Source organism: Marmota flaviventris, chromosome 17, assembly GCF_047511675.1.
Source record: "Marmota flaviventris isolate mMarFla1 chromosome 17, mMarFla1.hap1, whole genome shotgun sequence".
Lineage (NCBI taxonomy): Eukaryota > Metazoa > Chordata > Mammalia > Rodentia > Sciuridae > Marmota > Marmota flaviventris.
Window position 1 is genome coordinate 60729083 of NC_092514.1, and position 19795 is coordinate 60748877.

Consider the following 19795-nt stretch of genomic DNA (forward strand, 5'->3'; position numbering starts at 1 on the left):
CTTTTTATTAGCTAAATGAAGAGGCTCATACAGGTAGGGTACTTGTCGAAGCGGAATACTTTACTTCATCTCGCAGTGCTAATCCTGTGAAGTTGTCCCGTCTAGCTGCATATTCCCCAACATTGGCCAGCCCCGGTACCACACAGCAGCTCAGAGCACTGCGGTATATACTCATGTCATGAGCATCATACCACTCGTCGGTCTTTTCATCATAGCACTCAACATTAAAGGTGGTGGTAAAGCCATTAAAGCCACCTACCACAAACAAGAGGTCATCCACTACTTCGATGCCAAAATTGCTACGTGGATTAAACATAGTGGGGATCGTACGCCAAGTATTAGCCACTGGGCTGTAGGCTTCTGCACTCCTAAGTCGATTAGCTCCATCAAAACCACCTACCTGTGGATTGCAAAAGAAACATGGTTGGCTGGTAACCATTGCTTCTGTTCACTGAGGAAACCCTCTTGGGACTTCAGGGCCTGGTGGATACACCTGTAATCCCAGTGACTTGGGAGCCTGAGGCAGGAGGATCACAAGTTCAAAGCCAGCCTCAGCAATTTAGCGAGACCCTAAGCAACTTAGTGAGATCTTGTCTCTAAAAATATAAAAGGGCTGGAGGTATAGTGGTAAAGAGCCCCTGGGTTCAATCCCTGGTACCAAAACAAACAAAAAAACCGAAGCCCTCTCTTGGGGAGAACCAGTGATCTCATGCCTCCCTCTTTTCAAATGCTTACCAAAGGTACACTAAACCTGTTTGCTAACAAAATCTATTTTTCTTGTACAAGACAAACTTACCGCATATACGTGTTCCCCATAAGCAATTACACCTATTCCACTCCTCCTGCTTCTCATGGGTGCTATGACTGTCCACTGATTACTCTCAGTGTTGTACACTTCTGCTGTAAACAGGCATTCATTTCCATTAAACCCACCACATATGTAGACCTGCATGAAGAGAGTTGAGAGTCTGTTAAAATTGCTCTTGGGAAAAGAAAGAATCAGCGTGTGGCAGGGGATATGTAATGCCAGTCTGTATGATCAATTTTTCTACATATGCATGCGTTGCTTTTTCTTTTTTTTTGGATTGGAGGTGGAAGTGAGCTTCATCCACAGCCCATTTTATTTTGAGACAGGGTGTTGCTAAGTTGCCAAGGCTGGCCCTCAAACTTGGAATCCTCCTACCTTGGCCTCCCAAGCAGCTGGAATCACAGGTTGCAGCTGCTGCATCATGGGTTGTTTTTTTGTGTGTGTTTTTGGTTGGTTATTGTTTTGTTTTTTAATTGGAGATTGAACTCAGGAGCTCTTTACAACTCAGCTATATCCCAGCCTTTACTTATTTCTTATTTTGAGACAGGATCTCAGTAAATTGCTGGGCATGAAATTTTGATTTTCCTGTCTCGCCTCCTGAGTCCCATGCTGGAATTCTAAGCATATGCCACCACACCTGGCCATGCATTGCTTTTTGATACATAAAAGTTACAAATGATCAATCATTTGAGGAGAAAATTCAGTCAGCTCTCTGTATACTTGGGTTCCACATCCATGGATGCAACTAACCAAAGATTGAAAATACTGGGGGGAAAAAATTGTGTCTATAATGAAAATACACAGACTGTTTTCTTTCTTTCTTTTTTTTTTTTAAAAGAGAGAGAGAGAGAGAGAATTTATTTATTTATTTATTTTTAGTTTTCAGCGAACACAGCATCTTTGTTTTTATGTGGTGCTGAGGATCGAACCCGGGCCGCACACATGCCAGGCAAGCGTGCGCTACTGCTTGAGCCACATCCCCAGCCCCACAGACTGTTTTCTTATAATTAATTCCTAAACAATACAGCATAACAACTACTTGCATAACATTTAAATGGTATTAGGTATTATAAGTTAAAGTATGTGGAAGGGCCTGGCATGGTGGCTCACACTGTAATCCCAGCAGCTCAGGAGGCTGGGGCAAGAGGATTGTAAATTCAAGGTCAGCTTCAGCAACTTGCCCTAAGCAACCTAGTAAGACCCTGTCTCAAAATAAAAAGGGCTGGGGATGTGGCTCAGTGATTGGGCACCACAGGTTCAATCCTCAGTACCATAAAAGCAGTGGTAGCGTGCCTGTAATCCCAGTGTCTGGGAGGCTGAGACTGGAGGATCGCGAGTTCAAAGCCAGCCTCAGAAACAGCAAGGCACTAAGCAACTCAGTGAGATCCTGTCTCTAAATAAAGACACAAAACAGGGCTGGGGATGTGGCTCAGTGGTCAAATTCCCCTGAGTTCAATCCCCAGTACCTCCCCCCCGCAACAAAAAAAATGTATGTGGAAGGAGTTGGGCATGGTCGAACACACCTGCAATCCTAGTGGCTCTGGAGGCTGAGGCAGGAAGATTGCCAAGTTCAAGGCTGGCCTCAGCAACATTAGTGAGACACTGTTGCAAAATAAAAATTAAAAAGGGCTGGGGGGGGGGCTGGGTTGTAGCTCAGTGGTAGAGCACTTGCTTCCCATGTGTGAGGCACTGGGTTCAATCCTCAGTACCATATAAAAATAAGTCTAACAAAAAAATAAAGATATTGTGTCTATCTACAACCAAAAAAATATTTAAAAGAAAGAGGGGTGGCTGGGGACGTAGCTCCGTGGGGAAGCACCTCTGGGTTCAATCCCAAATACCAAAAGTTAAAAAAAAAAAAAGTATGTGGAAGGACAGAAGATACGCAAGTACCATGGCACTTTAGATAAGGGACTTGAACATTCATGGATTTTAGTATCCACAGGAGGTCCCAGTCCCTGAGGAAACCAAAAGATAACTGTACTGCACAGTAAGTCCTGCCACTTTGTTTCCCATCCTCCCCACCACGGGAAGAACAGCAGCACTTCCTGGGCTTGTTCCCGTTTCGGGCCTCCCCTCCCACCCTGGTTCTTTACCTTCCCATAGAGTGTCGTGGCGCTGGCATCGCTCCTTTGTTCATGCATGGGGGCGATGAGTGTCCATTGATTGGTCTCTGGCTCATAACGCTCAGCAGTATTGAGACGCACGTAGCCGTCGAATCCTCCCATGGCGTATATAAAATTGCTGAGGACTGTCACGCTGACATAGCAACGTCTGGAGTGCATCGGGGCCACTTGGTGCCAAGTTTTCTTAACTGGATCAAAACGCTTTACACTATTGAAGTAGTCTACACTATCGAACCCCCCAATGATATAAACGTAGCCTTTCAAATAGGCTGCCCCATGATAGGCACGAGGACTCTCTTCCTCGCAAGTGACATTCACCCATCTGTCTGCCCGAGCATCATATGCCTCAATGGCATTGGTGGGGCTCCCACCACTCCAGCCACCAATTGCAAATAGGATGGCATAGGGCAGGCGGGGCCTGGTGAGTGGGTTGGTGAAGTCAGAATTGGAGGGTCCGTTCATGTTTAGATCATACATGGCCTTCAGGGCATTAATGATGACTGGCTTGCATTCCTCACTATCTTTGACATAGTCATTCATCTTAACATTGTTCATGAAGTATTCGGCATGCATTAGGGCCAGGCGAACCTAAGAAGGAAACAGAGAGAGTCATTCAGATGAGGTGAGGGTGCCTGGAAATCCTATATACTTAAGATCTCTTTTACAGGCACTGCTGCAGTTATTTTGGATTGTTTTTAGATGAATAACTCAGTTTAAATATTTGCTTTTGGGAGGAGGCATACATTTGGATGCTGAGAATGAATTAGATGGAAGGTAACTGAAGGAGTCAGAACAGGACTATCAGAGCAGAAGAAGCTGTGGCGATTGTTTAGAAATTGAATATCTCTATCTCCATATGTAAAATAACACTAATCAACACCAACTGGCTACAGCTGTGTGCACTACTCATGATTTGGTTTCTAGTCCAACTTGTACCTTGGGTTTGTGGAACTCATCAAATGGAAAAGGATGAAAGATGGCCCATTAGAATTCCTTGAAGGGACTCTCCTTCCCTGTCTACCAAGGAGAATTTTGGCCAAAGAACATAAGGGGTAGAAGGAACTAGCAATGTCAAAGAAAATTGCAAAATTCCAGACAATAGTAGGGATGCCTTCTATTTAGTGCATGTAAATAGAGCCCTGGATCTGTCACACAAAAGAATGTGGTTCTTAGGGACAATTCCTCTGGGATAAATCAATCAGGAGTGAGCAATTAGCATTCACAAAGAATAACTAAACTTGACCTTAGGAAGTAAAACTGAAATGTGCTGCTTCCTATTTTGGGGGTCATGGGAAATCCACTTTAAAATGGCCTCAAATACAGCATCTTCCTGTTTGACGTTGAGCTCATCTTTCTCAATGATATCCTTAAGTTCAGTGACCGAGAGCTCTAGAAACTCTGCTGAGACTTTCACCATCTCCTCGAAGTTGTGCAGTATGAACATGTAGGCCTTCTGCCTCAGCTCAGGGCAATAGTAGTAGTCCGTGAACTTGCAGATGCCGATACAATTATCCAGACACAGCTCCGACTTGAGGAACTCACAGCAACCCCTAACAATACCCATGATGTTAAATTGGTCTGCAGCAGCCAGCAGCTTCTCCACGTTGTCCGGGGTGATAGGCACGGTCCGGGTGTATGCATATTCAATAATTAGCTTCATCATATCAGGGGAAATGCCAGGAATGTTGTATACCTTCTTCTCAGTGTTGTTCCAGCCACTTGTAAACAAAGCTCTGGAAAAAAAAAAGAAACTAGCAGTCACAGAAATATGTCTCCCATCTCCCCTTTTCTGTGGTGCTGGGGATTGAACCCAGGGAATTGTGCATGCAAGGTCAGCATTTTACCAACGGAGCTACATTCCCAGCCCCTTTTCTTCTTGAGTTTGGACATTTTCTAAATAGTGCACCGTATGATGGAAGCGGATTGGCCTGAGAAGGTGGGACAAATACAAGTGCTTACAAGTGCTTTATGCAGTAGCCAAGGAGAGAAACTTTCCAGGAACTGACTTTGGTCCCACTCTCCTTATCCTCATGATAACTTGGTCTTTTCCCCCCCCCCCCCCCCCCCCAGTTTATGGATGGAGAATCTGAAATCTAGAATGGGAGGGAGACCAGGCTCTCTTCTTCTGTCTTAACCCATTGCACACCAAATTCAAATTTTTTTTTTTTTTTTTTGGTACCAGGCATGCTGGTAACAGGGGAAGGAATGCTTAACCACTGAGCCACATTCCAGCCCTTTTATCTATCTATCTATCTATCTGTTATTTTGAGGTGGGGTCCCACGGAGTTGCTCAGGCTGGCTTTGAACTTGGGATCCTCCTGCCTCAGCCTCCTGAGCCACGGGGATTACAGGAGTACATCACCATACCCAGCCCAAATTCTATCTGGCTTAAGGAAATTACACTTGAGCAATAAATACCCTCTTAAATAAGTACCATTCAACAGCATATACCCAGAATCTGATCACTCTTTGCCTCTTATTGCTACCTGGTTGGTCCAAGCCATCGCCATCTTTTACCCAGACTATCTAGAATAACCTATTTGATATTTCTTCTGCCCCGACCCTCCAGCATTATAGTCTCAGCCCAGCAGCCACAGTGATCCTTAGAAGAGTTTATGTTGCTCTTCCATTCAAAACCTTCCGCTGACTTCCCTTCTTACTTAGAGTGAAATGCAAAGTACTTACACACTTATCCCTCTGAGATCTGAACCACTCTGCCCCATTTCTCCCACTTTTCCCCACTCTGTTCCAACCCTGTCCACCTCCCTGCTGTTCTTGGAGCATCAGGGGTAATTCTCCTTTCCTACTGCTATTCCCTATGCCTGGTAGAGTCCCCATATCTCCATCTTTCTCTCTCCCTCATCCCCTTGAAGCCTTTACCAACATTACCTTGTCAGCAAGGCCTTCTCTGACAATCCTATCTAAAATTGCAATCCAGAGTCCCCATCTTCCTTCTTTTTTCCCCTAGCACTTATAATTGGACATGTGTTTTACTCATTCCAATGCCTATTTCCCCAACTAGATAGTAAGGTTCATGAAAACAGGAATGTTTTTTATTCATGTTTTTCTTTCCAGTATCCATAATAGCACAAAATAGTTACTCAATAAATATTGAATAAAATGACCACTATCCTACAATTATGTATTGGACTCCTACTATGTAACTAGGTACTTTTTACCTAGAACAAGATAGAATTCTTGCTCTAATATATTTTGTTCCTTTTTTTCTAAGCAGTTTAGTGGCTTAGAGATAGAATTCTTTTATTCTCCCCTATAGTATTGGGGTTTAAGCAAGGGATGCTCTGACATATCCAATCTTTTTTTATTTTTTATGTTGAGACAGGGTCTCACTAAGTTGCCCAGGCTGTCCCTAGTGATCCTTCTGCCTTAGCCTCCAGAGTAGCTGCTCTGGAGTAGCTGCACCTGGAGAGATCAAATTCTGCAAACACAGGCTTTGTGCCAAATCCATCCACCTCTTGTTTTTGTCCTGCCCACAAGTTAAGGGTTTTTGCTGTGGTTGTTGTTTTTGCATTTTTAAATGGTCAGTAGGAAAAAACCAAAAGAATGTTTGTGACACCTGAAAATTAAAACATTAGTGTCCATAAATAATTTTGTTGGGGTGCAGCCACGCCCCTTCATTTAGAGCTGTCTGTGGCTGCTTGCACAATGTAAATGCTGGGCCAAATAGTTGCAACAGATACTCCACGGCTTACAGAGCTTCAATATTTCGTATCTGGTCTTTCTGGGGCCCTGCTGTAGGGTTTAAGTGAGTGAGAATATTCAGCAACAGGTGGAACACATTTATCATTTCTTCACTGGAGCAGATTACTCAGAAATTTTCAGGTCATGGCCAGGCACAGTGGCACATGAGTGTAACCCCAATGGCTCAAGAGGCTGAGCGAGGCAGGAGGATTACAAGTTCAAAGCCAGCCTCAGCAAACTAGTGAAGCCCTATGCAACTAAAAGCGACCCTGTCTCGATGGAAAAAAAAAAAAAAAATTAAAAGGGCTGGGGATGTGGCTTAGTGGTTAAATGGTGAAATGTCTAGAGTCTATTCCGAGTAAAAAAAGAAAGAAATTTTCGGGGTCATGAACAAAATAGCTCGTCTACTTCCTGGGTTACAATGACTCTAGTCAAAACTCCCTTTTTCTTCTGATAAATATTTCCTAGGTACTTTCTCTTCATCCTCCTTTCCATCCCCTCCATTTTTTTGCCTGGTACCAGGGATTGGAAACAAGAGCATTTACCATTGAGTTGCATCCCAAACTTTTTTTTTTTTTGAGACTGGGTCTTGCAGTCAGGCATGGTGGTCCATGCCTATAATTCCAGTGACTCAGAAGGCTGAGGCAGGAGGAGGATTGCAAGTTTGAGGCCAGTCTCATCAATTTAGCAAGACCAGGTTTCAAAAAATAAAAAGGACTCTGGATGTAGCTCAGAAATAAAGTGCCCTGGGTTTGATCCTCAGTACCAAGAGGAAAAAAAGAAGAAGAAAAAGAGAGGGTCTTGATAAATTTCCCAGGCTGGCCTCAAACTTGAGATCCTCCTCTTCAGCCTCCTGAGTCACTGGGATTGTAGGCATGCATGACTCTGCCTAACACCTGCTCCATCCTTGTTTATTTAACCCTGGGTTTTATTTTTCTTTTTTATGTATTTATTTTTTGTACTACTGGGGATTGGATCCAGGACCTGGCCCATGCTAAGCAAGCACTCTACCACTGAGTTACATCTCTAACCCTTTAAAAATTTTTCTGAGATAGTGACTCCCTAAATTGCTGAGGCTGGCCTTGAATTTGCAATCCTCCTGCCTCAGCCTCCCGAGTTGTTGGAATTACAAGCATGTGCCACTGCACTTGGCTTAACACCCTATTTTAAATGGTCTGTACTGGGACAGGGACAAAAGGTTCACCTGGAGTAGCATTGCCACCTGAATCTAAGTAGGAAATCCAGTATGGGAGTCTAACTAAAGGTTAATTTGGGTGAGAATCAAGGAAGAAATCACATGGTCCACCAGAAGTTGGTTGACCTCAAGATGAAAATCAGAGAAAAGAGGCTTTGGGCCTAAGTTGTATCTCTGCTGCAGACAGGAACCAAGCTAGAGGAGCCCAGAGCTCTGACATCCCTAAATTTCAGAGATGGTGAATGGAGAACCGCAAAAGGCCTCAAGAGGAGCCCAATTTCCCCCTTCTTAGTTCAGCACCCTGTTAATACCTAAAATAGGAACTGCAGCTACAGAGGATGTTCTTGTGGGCATTGAACTCAAAGCCATTGACCTTGATGACCACGTCGCAGAGCTTGCCCTCTAGCCGAAGTTCATTGAAGATCTCACAGGTCATCGCGCTCATCTTCCTCTCCATGTGAGGCTGGTGGAACCGAGTGGAGGCCGCCGTGCTCTCCATCTCCATGGCACCCTGGGACCAGCGGAGAGAGGCTGCTCTCCTGGGGTGTCGGGGAGGGTTGTGGGGGGCCCCTTTAGCCAGCTGTCGCTCCTTTTCCCTACTACATCTTTCATATAGGGCCCATCAGGCAGCACAAGTTCCAGAATCCTGGGCCCGCAGTGAGATCACTCTCAGGATTGTGCTCTCAGGTTCTGGAACTCCCTCCTGTCCCTGCCCCTTCCTTCCTCCCTCCTTCCTCCCTGCCCCCCACACCTCACAGACAGATGACCTTGAACCCAGAGCAGAACTGTTAGCACCAACACCATATTAGCCATATTAGAGTTTTCCTTGATTCTACTTCCTGTTGCTCTCTTCAGGTTGTTCAGGTTCTGATCCCTGCAGCATCCATCCACCTTCCATGGCTCCCACTGGGCTCCCTGCACACTGAGTTCAAAGAACTCCAAGTTAGCAGAGGCAGAAGGGAGCAGTGAAGCTGATTAATTTCTTTTTTCTTTCTTTTGTTTTTGTACTGGGGATTGAACCCAGGGGCACTTTCACTGAGTCACATCCTCAGTCCTTTTAATTTAATTGTATTTTTTGAGACAGGGACTCCTTAAATTGCTCAAGGCTTTGGTAAATTGTTGAGGCTGTCCTCGAATTTGTGATCCTCCTGCCTCAGCCTCCAGAGTCTCTGAGATTATAGGCATGCACACCATGCCTAGCAAAAAATGATTGAATTCCATGCTGCCCAACTGCCCAAGGTCTCCCTGCACCCTAGTTGTGTTAGTCGCTCACTTTCTTCCGTGACGAGGAGGGGCCCAACTGAGGATGGTTTAACAGTATTCACTTGGTGGCACCTTCCTATCCCCTCCCACCCGTCGGTTTTGTTCCTCTTGCAAACTTTAGGCCAGGAAATGACCACTCTTGCCAGAGCGTTGCTCCAAAGAGTGCAGAGTCACATAAGGCCCCATGACAGCCCAGCCCACGCACGTGACCCCAGGATCTTGAGACCCTCCCCCTCCTCCTCCCGATAGAACTCGCCACCAGTTGCTCCTGCCGGCGCCCCAGCCAAAGCTCCCAGGCCCGGGAGGCAGCCGCGCGGACGGCTGGGGACGACGCCTGCGCAGTGCGGACGCGGGGCGGCAGTCGTCTCTCGTGCCACGGACCAAGCCACCCGCGAGATGGCGGAAGAGGTGAGGCTCGGGGGAGCGCCCCGTGTGCAGCAGCGGGCCCTTGTCCCCGCGGCGCCCCCAGGTCCCCGGCGGGCTGCGGAAGTCGCGGCGTGGCGCCGGGGCAAGCCCTGCTCCCTGGGGCTCGGCGCGGCGCCCGGGTCAGCGGTTCTCTCGGGTCTCGGGACAGGTGAGCACCCTGAAGAAGGCCACGGTCCGGATGCGGCAGCCCGGGCGGGTGCTGGAGATCGTGGGCGCGCTCCGCAGGGGCGGGGGCGAGCGGCTGCAGGTACAGTGGAGCGGCCCCGCGGAGGGAGGGCTCCTGCCCCGCGGCGGGCGTCGCGCAGCGCCCCGAGGGCCTGAGGGCGGCAGGTAGGGTCGCCCGCGGGGGGACCCTGCTGTCCCGAAACAGATTACAAACGTCTCAAGGTGTTCTTGCCCCTCCCTCGAAAACACCCCGCACCAGGACCTGGGCCTTCCCCGGCCACGCACTACAAGCCCAGCGGGGTCCCCACTAGGTAAGGTGAAGGCGCTTTAGGAAGGAACCCATGCACTGGGAGGATGCCATCGAAAGTCAGCATGCACACGCGTGCACACACACACACGCACACACACACGCACACGCACACACACACTCGCGCACACACACACCCCTCCAGGAGACTGGGCTTTCCTTTAGGGTGTGAGGATGAGGATCACCTCTTCCCCTCCCTCTCTATCCCTCCCTAACTCTCCCAGGGTTTTGCCCCGAGGTTGGCCATTGGGCTGATTAGACTTCTAATGGTGGGAGTCCTGGGATTGACCCAGGGCCTTATGCATTCTAAGCAAGTTCACTCTTACCCGGAGGCTGAGGCAGGGCCACAGTAGAAAGTGCCTATTTAGGCATCAGCACTTCTCTTTTGCCTCTTAGGTGATTTCTGATTTTGACATGACCTTGAGCAGGTTTTCATATAATGGAAAGCGATGCCCTTCTTCTTACAGTAAGTCATATTCTAGCTTGCTTGGTTGGGCTTGACAAGATGACAGCTTCTAAGGAGCAAGTAAAAGGAGTTTCATGTTTTTCCAGATATTCTGGATAACAGCAAGATCATCAGTGAGGAGTGTCGGAAAGAGGTGGGTCGCTCTTTCTTTGCTCAGAAATGGATATCATGTGCTACTTCAGTGCCTCCTGATTAGAACCAGAATCCAGCGTAGAGATCTTAGGAATGAATTCTTTAAAAAATTTTTATGCTCATGTGGATCTTGTCTTAATACACGAAGACAGCTTTTCCCTATTGGCTGAGACATAGGATGATGGATGGTTGGAATATAGACATTATGCTATTATAAGAGACTTGAATGTTATATTGTTTAACCCTCCTGCACTTTGATAGGTCGCTGACCTCTTTTGGGTGAATGACTTTATCATTTAGTTCCACTTCATTATTCACTAAATTGCATTCTAACTGGGTCTCTTAGTGTCTCATCATTCATCAATTCTTCCAATATTCCTTTTTTTTCTTTTTCCTTTTTTCTTGCAGTGCTGGGGATCAAACCAAAGCTCTCATGCATGCCTTTCCAGTACTTGGAGATGATTACTTCTTATTAAGATGGGCAGTGATTTATAGATAGCACTTTATTTTATTTTTTACTTTTTATTTTGCAGTACTGGTGGTACTCTATCACTGAACTACATCCCCAGTTCCCCAATCTTTTTTTTTTTTTTTTGAGATGGTCTAAATCACACCAAAACAAACAAACAAACAACAACAACAACAAACTCCACACATATGTATGATCTTCTGAGTCCTAATATACTTTTAGAAAAATGTTCTTGCTGGGCACAGTGGCATATGCCTGTAATCCCAGTGGCTTGGGAGGATGAAGTAAGAGGATTATAGGTTCAAAGGTAGCCTCATAAACTTGGCAAGGCCCTGAGCAATTTAGTGAGACCCTGTCTCAAAATAAAATATAAAAAAGGGCTGGGGATGTGGCTCAATGGTTAAGTGCTCCTGGGTTCAATCCCTGGTACCAAAGAAAGAAAGAAAAAGAAAAAGAAGTTTTTGTATTCCAAAAAACACACACTGAGAACTTCTTTCTCTTTTTAAAAATTTTTGGTGGGAGTCCTGGGATTGACTCAGGGCCTTAGGCATTCTAAGCAAGTGCACTATTGCTGAGTCACCCCCAGCAGCCTTGTCTCAAAATAAAAAATAAAAGGGATGAAGATGGGGACGTAGCTCAGTGGTAGAGCACCCCTAGGTTCCATCCTCAGTACAAAGGGGGGGGGGTGGAGAATCCATAACTATTTAAATGAAATGAAAAGTGTTTTTTCATATAGTTCCTTAAACCACCTTGCCTAGCACCTGAGAAAGCATCCCACATTTCTAGAAACTGAGAATTACCCTGATGACTTAGCTAATTGATAACATCAGTCAAAAAAAAAAAAAAGTTCCAATGCACTTTTTTTTTTTTTTTTTTTTTTTTGGGGTACTGGAGATTGAACTCAGGGGCACTCAACCACTGAGCCACATCCCCAGCCCTATTTTGTATTTTATTTAGAGACAGGATCTCACTGAGTTTCTTAGCGCCTCACTGTTGCTGAAGCTGGCTTTGAACTCAATGATCCTCCTGCCTCAGCCTCCAGAGCTCTGGGATTATAGGCATGTGCCAGCACGCCCAGCTTCAATACCTTTCTTATAGGAGAGTAAAGCTCCTTATATTGCTGCCTCTTAGACCTCATTCTCAGGGCGAGTGCAAGAGGAGCTCTGCAAGTCTAGTCTCACCCCGGACATTATCAAGTAGGTAGATGCAAGTGTTGTAAGAGAATAAAAGAGGAGAAACTTGAGTCTTGTAACTGACGTGTCCCCACACAAAAACGAAGACCCTTTACACAAGGATGCATCCCCTAAGCAGTTTTTCTCTCACACTAAGCTGTGGGACTTTGCTGGGGGAAAACTTGATGTGTGCTAATGACTTTCCTACTCATGTGGATGTCTCCAGCTCACGGCGCTGTATCACCACTACTACCCAATTGAGATTGACCCACACCGATCCATCAAAGAGAAGTTGCCTCATATGGTAGAATGGTAAGTGGCGCTGGTGAGAGATGTTCCTGGGCCCTGAAGGTGGGCAGGGCTGGGCTGCGAGTGTTCTTCCAGAGCTTTGATGAATTGACAGCTCCTTCATCTTACTGAGGTTTTAGCTGTAATGCCATTAGCCCAGCTAGTAGAACAAACTGTCCATATACACCAGGACTTCCTGTGTATGCTAGAGTGGAGGCCCTCAAAGAATCCTTGGAAAAAGTTAGAAATCCATTGGTTTGGTGGCCTGTTGGGGAAATGTCCCTGTCTTGGTCTGTTTTGTGCTGCTGTAACAGAACACCACAGACTAGGCAACTTAAGGTGAATAGAAACATATCGGCTCACTGTTCTGGAGGCCGGGAAGTCTAGGGTCAAGGTGCCAGTGTCTGATGAGGGCTTTCCTGCCACATCATCCCAGGGAGAAAGCGCAAAAAGAGGGCAAGAGAGACAGAGATCAAGAGGGGGCTGGACTTGTCCCTGTATGAGGAACCCACTCCCATAATAATGGCATTAATCCGTTCATGAGGCCAGAGCCTCCCAGCATCTCTGCCTTGGGGATCAAGTTTTCAAAAAATTAACTTTGGGGGGCACATTCAAGCCACAGCAACCCTGCCTTGGAAACGTGCATCCTGGGCAGCATCTCCAGAGAGGAGGGTCACAGAGGACAGGGTCTGGAAAGGCTTCCGCTTTCACAGCTAACAGCCCCCCCACCCCAGCTCTGCCTCCCTTATGCTGCCTTCCTGCCCTCTTCCTTTTAAGGATGGCCACAATCCTTCAGGAAATGACTCTGTGGAAAAGGGCGAGGCTGTCGGCGTTAGAGGGGACTTGGTTCTGTGAAGGGAAAGGGCCCTTGATGTCCGTGGATGACTTGGAATTTCGTGGGGTGTCTGCTCTTAGGTGGACCAAAGCGCACAACCTCCTGTGTCAGCAGAGGATTCAGAAGCGTCAGATAGCGCAGGTGGTCGGGGAGTCCACCGCCATGCTCAGGTGAGCTTCTTGCCCTGGAAACGCTTGCTTCACCAGACTCTCCAGAACTGCTTTGCATTCTCGGGGCATGCCTCACACGTGCAAGACCCTGGGTTCCAGCTCCAGAACTCAAAACAGTAAACTCAGTCTGAAGCTGTTTTGCTTATGCAAAGGAGGCTGGGAAGGAGTGGAGCAGAGTTAGTAGCTGGGAGTCAAGGAGTCCTGGCCATGGAGCCATCTCCAGTGGAGGCAGTGCAAAATGCCAGCGCTCCATCTCCTAGAGTCCAGCTCTTTTTTTTTCTGTTTTTTGATGGTAAAGATTTCTGGAGTCCCCCTGGGTGACTGCTGTTCTTTACCCAGACATGAGAGTTGCTAAGCCAGGACCTTTATCATCACTGTCCTTCACCAAGCAGCTGTCTCTGCTGGAACTTTCTTTCCTGGAGCAGGGATGGGAGCCCCCCGAGACAGGAGCAGACATCAGTACCTGCCCTCAAAGGTCGGCAGTCCTTACTGGGGAGAGAGGCTAGCTCCTGAAACAGCAGGAGAGTAGAGATATGTGCAGACCAGAAAAGAATGAGATGAATGTGGAGGGGCCCCAGTGAAGGTGTCCCAGGAGAGCTGCCCAGTGCATGATCAGTAGCAAAATAATATTGGCCTCTCTTGTTGTTTCAACAGTCCCTCTCCCAGGTAAATGTCCAAGAGCAGTGAGTGAACACCACAGGACATGCACAGGGCTTATTCATAATACTGAAATCTGACGACATCTCAGTTGTCTATCAACAGGAAGCTGAATAAACAAATTGAAGCACAATTATATGATGGAATAATATTTTCAGCACAGCAGTGACAGGAACAAACTACTCACCATAGGCAAATCACCCAGTGACTAGAGAGGCTGAGACAGGAGAATCACAAGCTTGAAACCCATCTCAGCAACTTGGTGAGGCCCTAAGCAACTCAACAAGACCCCTGTGTTAAATTCACAGTACCTAAAAGTAGACAGACAAACAGAAAATGGATAAACCATACAGACAGTATGTTAAACAAAATAAGCCAGAGCAAAAGAGTATATTCTGTATGAATCTTAAATCTTCCCCACCTTTTTTTTTTTTTGGTACTGTGGATTGAACTCAGAGGTGCTTTATCACTGAGCTACACTGAGCTCTTTTTATTTTCTATTTTGAGACAGGGTCTCACTAAGTTGCTTGGAGCCTTGCTAAATTGGTGAGGCTGGCCTTGAATTTATGATACTCCTGCCTCAGCCTCTGGAGTTGCTGGGATTATAGGTGTGCTTATTTGTACCTGGCTGAATCCCTTTATATGAAGTTCAAGGACGGGCAAAGTTAATCAGTGGTGATATGAAGTCAGATGCAGGGGGAGGGTAGTATTAACTGAGAGGGCCCTTGAGGGAACCTTGATCTGATTAGAGTTTCCTGGACGTATACATCTGTGAAAATTCATTCAGCAAGTACATAATCACTTTCTGTATACATTGTGTACCTCAATTTAAAATGTTTTTAAAACAATGAAAATTATAAAAAATACCTAGCCCAAGTAGAAGATAAAGAATAGTAGCAAAGGCAACTCCATTTCAGAATTCTTTCTTCTCTTTACAGGGAGGGGTATAAGACATTCTTCAACACACTCTATCGTAACAACATTCCGCTGTTCATCTTTTCTGCGGGCATTGGTGATATCCTGGAAGAAATTATCCGACAGATGGAAGTGTTTCACCCCAATATCCACATTGTGTCTAACTACATGGATTTTAATGAAGAGGTGAGCCATATCCCATCTGGGCAGGGAAAAGCAGAGGGGTGGGGACCATCAACCTGGCTGCTTTACCCTATACTTTAACCCCCACCTGGGGAGGCAGGGAAGGGAGACAGCTGGCTTCTTTGCCCTCAGGTGGTTATTTATTTATTTATTTATTTTGGTACTGGGGATTGAACCCAGAGGTGCTTTACCACTGAGCTACATCCCCAGCTCTTTTTACTTTGAGACAGGGTCTTGCTAAGTTGCTTAGGACCTCACTGAGTTGCTGAGGCTGGCCTCAAACTTGCAATCCTCCTACCTCAGCCTCCCAGGTTACTGGGATTCCAGGCGTGCATCCCCATTCCTGGTTTATCAGTTACTTTCGAAGGACCCTCTCTAGTGTTTGGCCAATAGTTAGCTCTCTGCCATGGGGACCTAGTGTGTGGTTCAGCTCGGTCCTATGTCACTGTCATCAATCCTGTGCTATTCTAAGTATTGAAAGACTTGGACTTTGACATTTTTTTTTTCTGGGGTTGTAGGTGGCCTGCTCCCACTCACCTATTTTCTGATTTCTTCCCCTTAAAAACAGTGACTGAAGCCAGGCACAGTGGTGCACACCTCTGATCCAAGCTACTTGGGAGGTTGAGGCAGGAGGATTAAAAGTCCAAAGCCAAACAAGGCAATTTAGGAAACCCTGTCTCAAAAAAAAAAAAAAAAAAAATAGTAAAAAGGTTGGGGATGTAGCTCAGTGGTGGAGTTGCCTTACATGTATAAAGTTTTGAGTTTACTCCCCAGTACTACCAAAAGGAAACACAAATCAGTGGCTAGAATTTTTAGCACCTTGACCTGTGGTTAGGATATGGCCTGCAGCTGAGCAGTACACACTCATGTCCTGAATGGCATTTTCCTCTTCTTTTTTCCCTCTTGCTCTGTTGGGGACGGGTCCTAGGCCTGGCCTTGCACATACTAAGCAAGTGCACTACCACTGAATCAGATCTACATTCCCATGAATAGCATTTATATTGCAGCTTTTTTATTTTTTTAGTTGTAACTGGACAAAATATCTTTTATTGCATTTTTTTTTTTTACTTTTATGTGGTGCTGAGGATCCAACCCAGGACCTCGCACGTGCTAGATGAGCTATCTACCGCTGAGCCACAATCCCAGCCCCTATATTGCAGCTTCTATCAAAAGAGATAATCAACAATATTTGATGGCCCCTCTAGTTTATTTATTTATTTATTTATAAATTTATTTTTAGTTGTAAATGGACACAACACCTTTATTATTTATTTTTATTTATTTATTTATATTTATGTGGTGCTGAGGATTGAACCCAGTGCCTCACACGTGCTAGTTAAGCATTCTACCACTGAGCCACAACCCCAGCCCTATTTTTTTACAATATTTTTTTTAGTTTATTTTTTCCACATTTTTAATTTTTTAAATAATTTTTATTTTATTTATTTTATTTTTATGTGGTCCTGAGGATTCAACCCAGAGCCTTGCACATGCTAGGCAAGTGTGGAGCCACAACCCCAGTTCCACATTTTTTTAATTGGTACATTATAGCTGCCTATGCTAGTTTAAATCATCAGTCACAAATTTTTCCTATAAAGGCAAGGTAGTAAGTATCTTAAGCTTTTGGAGCACTGTGGTCTCCATTTTAACTACTCTCAACTTTGCAATTTTGGCAGAAAATGCAGCCATTGTTAGTAAGTGAACAAATGAGTGTGGCTGTGTTCCAGTAAAATTTTATTTATGAAAAACAAGCCATGCCAGGCATGATGGCTCATGCCTATAATCCCAGCGATTCAGGAGGCTGAGGCAGGAGGATTGTAAGTTTGAGGACAACTTGACTCAAAATAAAAAATAAAAAGGAGCTAAGAATGTAGCTCAGTGATAGTCAAGTACCCCTGGTTTGATCCCCAGTATAATAAAAACAACAACAATAACAACAAAAGACCAAATCTGGGACCCACCACCATTCTAGGGTACAGTAAAAAGTTTGGGCATTATCTATAGCTTGCAGGATTTCCTTTCCTCTGTGACAGAATGGAAAGCTGGCACTCCATGGGTCCCTGCTACCTGTCTCTTGGTTTTTTAGGGTTTTCTACAGGGATTCAAGGGCCAGCTCATACACACCTACAATAAGAACAGTTCCGCGTGTCAGAACTCCAGTTACTTCCAGCAGCTTCAGGGCAAGACCAACATCCTCCTGCTTGGAGACTCCATGGGGGACCTCACTATGGCCGATGGGGTTCCTGGAGTGGAGAACATTCTCAAGATTGGCTTCCTAAACGACAAGGTAGGTAGGGGCCAAGGCCTCCTGCCCACATGGCTTTCTCCTTGAATTTCTACTAAAAAATGCTTTGGAACACCTTCTACGTGCCAGACACTGTGGAAAGTTTAGGGGTGCCGAGGTAAGACTCAAGCCATATTCACCTAGAACACATAGTCTCATAGGAAATGAAGAAGATCCCTAGTAATCACAAATGCACACGTGGCCTGACACAGGAGTTGAGAGAGAACATCGAACTGGCCTGTGTGACTGTGTGTGTCAGGCACTGTTCTAAGCATGTCACAGACATTACCCCATTTAGTCCTTCCAGCAACCCTCTGAGGTAGTGACTGGGATTTTACAGATAAGGAAACCAAGTCAAGGAGTTTATGGTGAACTTGCCCAAGTTAATGTAGTTTAGGAGAGGGTGGGGCTGATTACCAGTCCTCCTAAATCAGACCTAAGGGGCATGATTGAGATGCCAGACTTTGGTATTCTGACCATGAGCTTATAATTAAGATAATTAAGATATAATTTTTCTTTTCTGATTCAGAAAAGAAAAATTATATCTGGTGCAAAGGTACCAGAGTGCTGTACCTCCCCAGCAGATGCTGGAGCCCACAAATGTTTGAGCCATACAAAAACTCCTAGCACATGCCTGGAATCCCATTGCTGGGGGGCTAAATCAGGAGAAGCACAAGTTCAAAGCCAGCCTCAGAAATTTAGTAAGGCCCTAAGCAATTTTGCGAGACCCTGTCTACATTAAAAAAATATTGGGCTGGAGTTAGGGCTCAGTGGTAGAGCACTTGCGTAGCACATGGGAGACACTGGGTTGGGTCCTCAGCACCACATAAAAATAAAACAAATGTATTGTGTACATCTACAACTAAAAAAAAATTAATTAAAAAATATAAAAGGCTGGAGATGTGGCTCAGTGGTTAAGTACCCTGGGGTTCAATCCCTGGTACCAAAAAAAAAAAAACCCAGCCAAAAAAACAACTCAGCCCAGATTGATTAGAGGTAACATCTGGGCTTTTGATTTTCACCCTTGATATTGACCTTTTGACTCTGGCTGAGGGTTAATTAAGGCAGCCTTTCTGTCTTCAAAGAACAAACCCTTAACCTTGAACTCCTCAGACTTTGGAAAGGGGGCTGGGAGCTGTGCTTGTGTGGCCTCCTCCCTGGCCCCCCACTCTGGAGTAAGAGGCCTAGACAAGGTGTCTTGGGGACTTTTGGTCTGCTTCCCTGTGCAGGTGGAGGAGCAGCGGCAGCGCTACCTGGAGTCCTATGACATCGTGCTGGAGAAGGACGAGTCCCTGGATGTGGTGAACGGGCTGCTGCAGCACATCCTGTCCCAGGGGGACCTCATGGAGATGCAAGACTCCTGAGGGCCTGAGGGCACAGTGTCAGTCCAGGCCTTGCCGATCACAATGAGGAGGGGACCTCTCCTCAGGAGACCTCTCTGCTGTGAGCATAGAGAAAAGTCCTGGGCAGCCAGGAGCCACTGGACATGTCCTTGCCCACCTCCTCTTTCCCCCAATGCCTTCACTTGCCTCTTCAACAGAGGCTTGCAGGAGGCCCTGTTGGGTAGGAGGGCAGCAATCAGGGTTCCAAATGAACCATGGGCCACAGCATGTTAATATTCTATGGATCATCTAGTCCAAGGATTTTTTAAAAAACTTGTTTTTGTCAAGGTGGTATATACCTGCAATCCCAGAGGCTCAGGGAGGCTGAGACAGGAGGATCACAAGTTCAAGGCCAGCCTAAGCAATTTAGTGAGGCTCTATGTAACTTAGTGAGACCCTGTCTCAAAATAAAAAATAAAAAGGACTGGGATGTGGCTCAATGATTAAGGACCTTGGGTTCAATCCTCGGTATCAAAAAAAAAAAAAAAAAAAATTTTTTTTTTTTTTGAACAGGAGAAGCTGTACTTTACACAAATATAAGGTATGAAACAGATGAAAATTAAAATAAGAAAGAGCTGCTCTGATTCAGAGGGTGTGGGTAGGCGGCAGAGCCTGAACCTTTTGGCCCTGGAGGCATAGGGAGCTCTGAGGGGAGCTCTGAGGAGGCATGGGGGCTCCATGGAACAGTTGGAGGACCACCGTGAATTAGCCCAGAAGCCCCTCTGAGCCCAGTCTAAATATGCCTGTGCTGACAGGGTGGGCGCTGACTTGGAATGGGGTGGCCTAACTCTGGGGCAGCCATCAAATCTGAAATTCTGTTGGGATCAGTTGGGTTGAGGTGGCCGTCTAA

At 45.9% G+C, this 19795-nt stretch overlaps 2 protein-coding genes across 4 annotated transcripts; one reads left to right on the forward strand and one right to left on the reverse strand.

Moving 5' to 3' along the window:
* Window positions 1-25: 25 nt before the first annotated feature.
* Klhl10 (kelch like family member 10) lies at window positions 26-8336 on the reverse strand. The gene is made up of 5 exons (XM_027947278.3): window positions 8143-8336; window positions 4178-4667; window positions 2905-3522; window positions 797-946; window positions 26-400 (listed from the first exon to the last, which is right to left on the reverse strand). The coding sequence occupies exons 1-5, from the start codon at window positions 8334-8336 to the stop codon at window positions 26-28; spliced, it is 1827 nt and encodes a 608-aa protein (XP_027803079.2).
* A 1031-nt stretch (window positions 8337-9367) lies between these two features.
* Nt5c3b (5'-nucleotidase, cytosolic IIIB) lies at window positions 9368-19388 on the forward strand. Of its 3 annotated transcripts, XM_027947237.2 has the most exons (9): window positions 9378-9502; window positions 9669-9767; window positions 10389-10458; window positions 10545-10591; window positions 12458-12543; window positions 13435-13524; window positions 15120-15282; window positions 17366-17566; window positions 18793-19388. In XM_027947237.2, exons 1-9 carry the CDS (start codon window positions 9491-9493, stop codon window positions 18925-18927), a joined length of 903 nt encoding a protein of 300 aa, XP_027803038.2. In that variant the 5' UTR covers window positions 9378-9490; the 3' UTR covers window positions 18928-19388. The 3 variants fall into 3 exon arrangements, with proteins under 3 accessions (XP_027803040.2, XP_027803038.2, XP_027803041.2); XM_027947239.2 differs by lacking the exon at window positions 9669-9767 and having other exon boundaries at window positions 9368-9502; XM_027947240.2 differs by lacking the exons at window positions 9378-9502; window positions 9669-9767 and adding an exon at window positions 9628-9668.
* The last annotated feature ends 407 nt before the right edge of the window (window positions 19389-19795 follow it).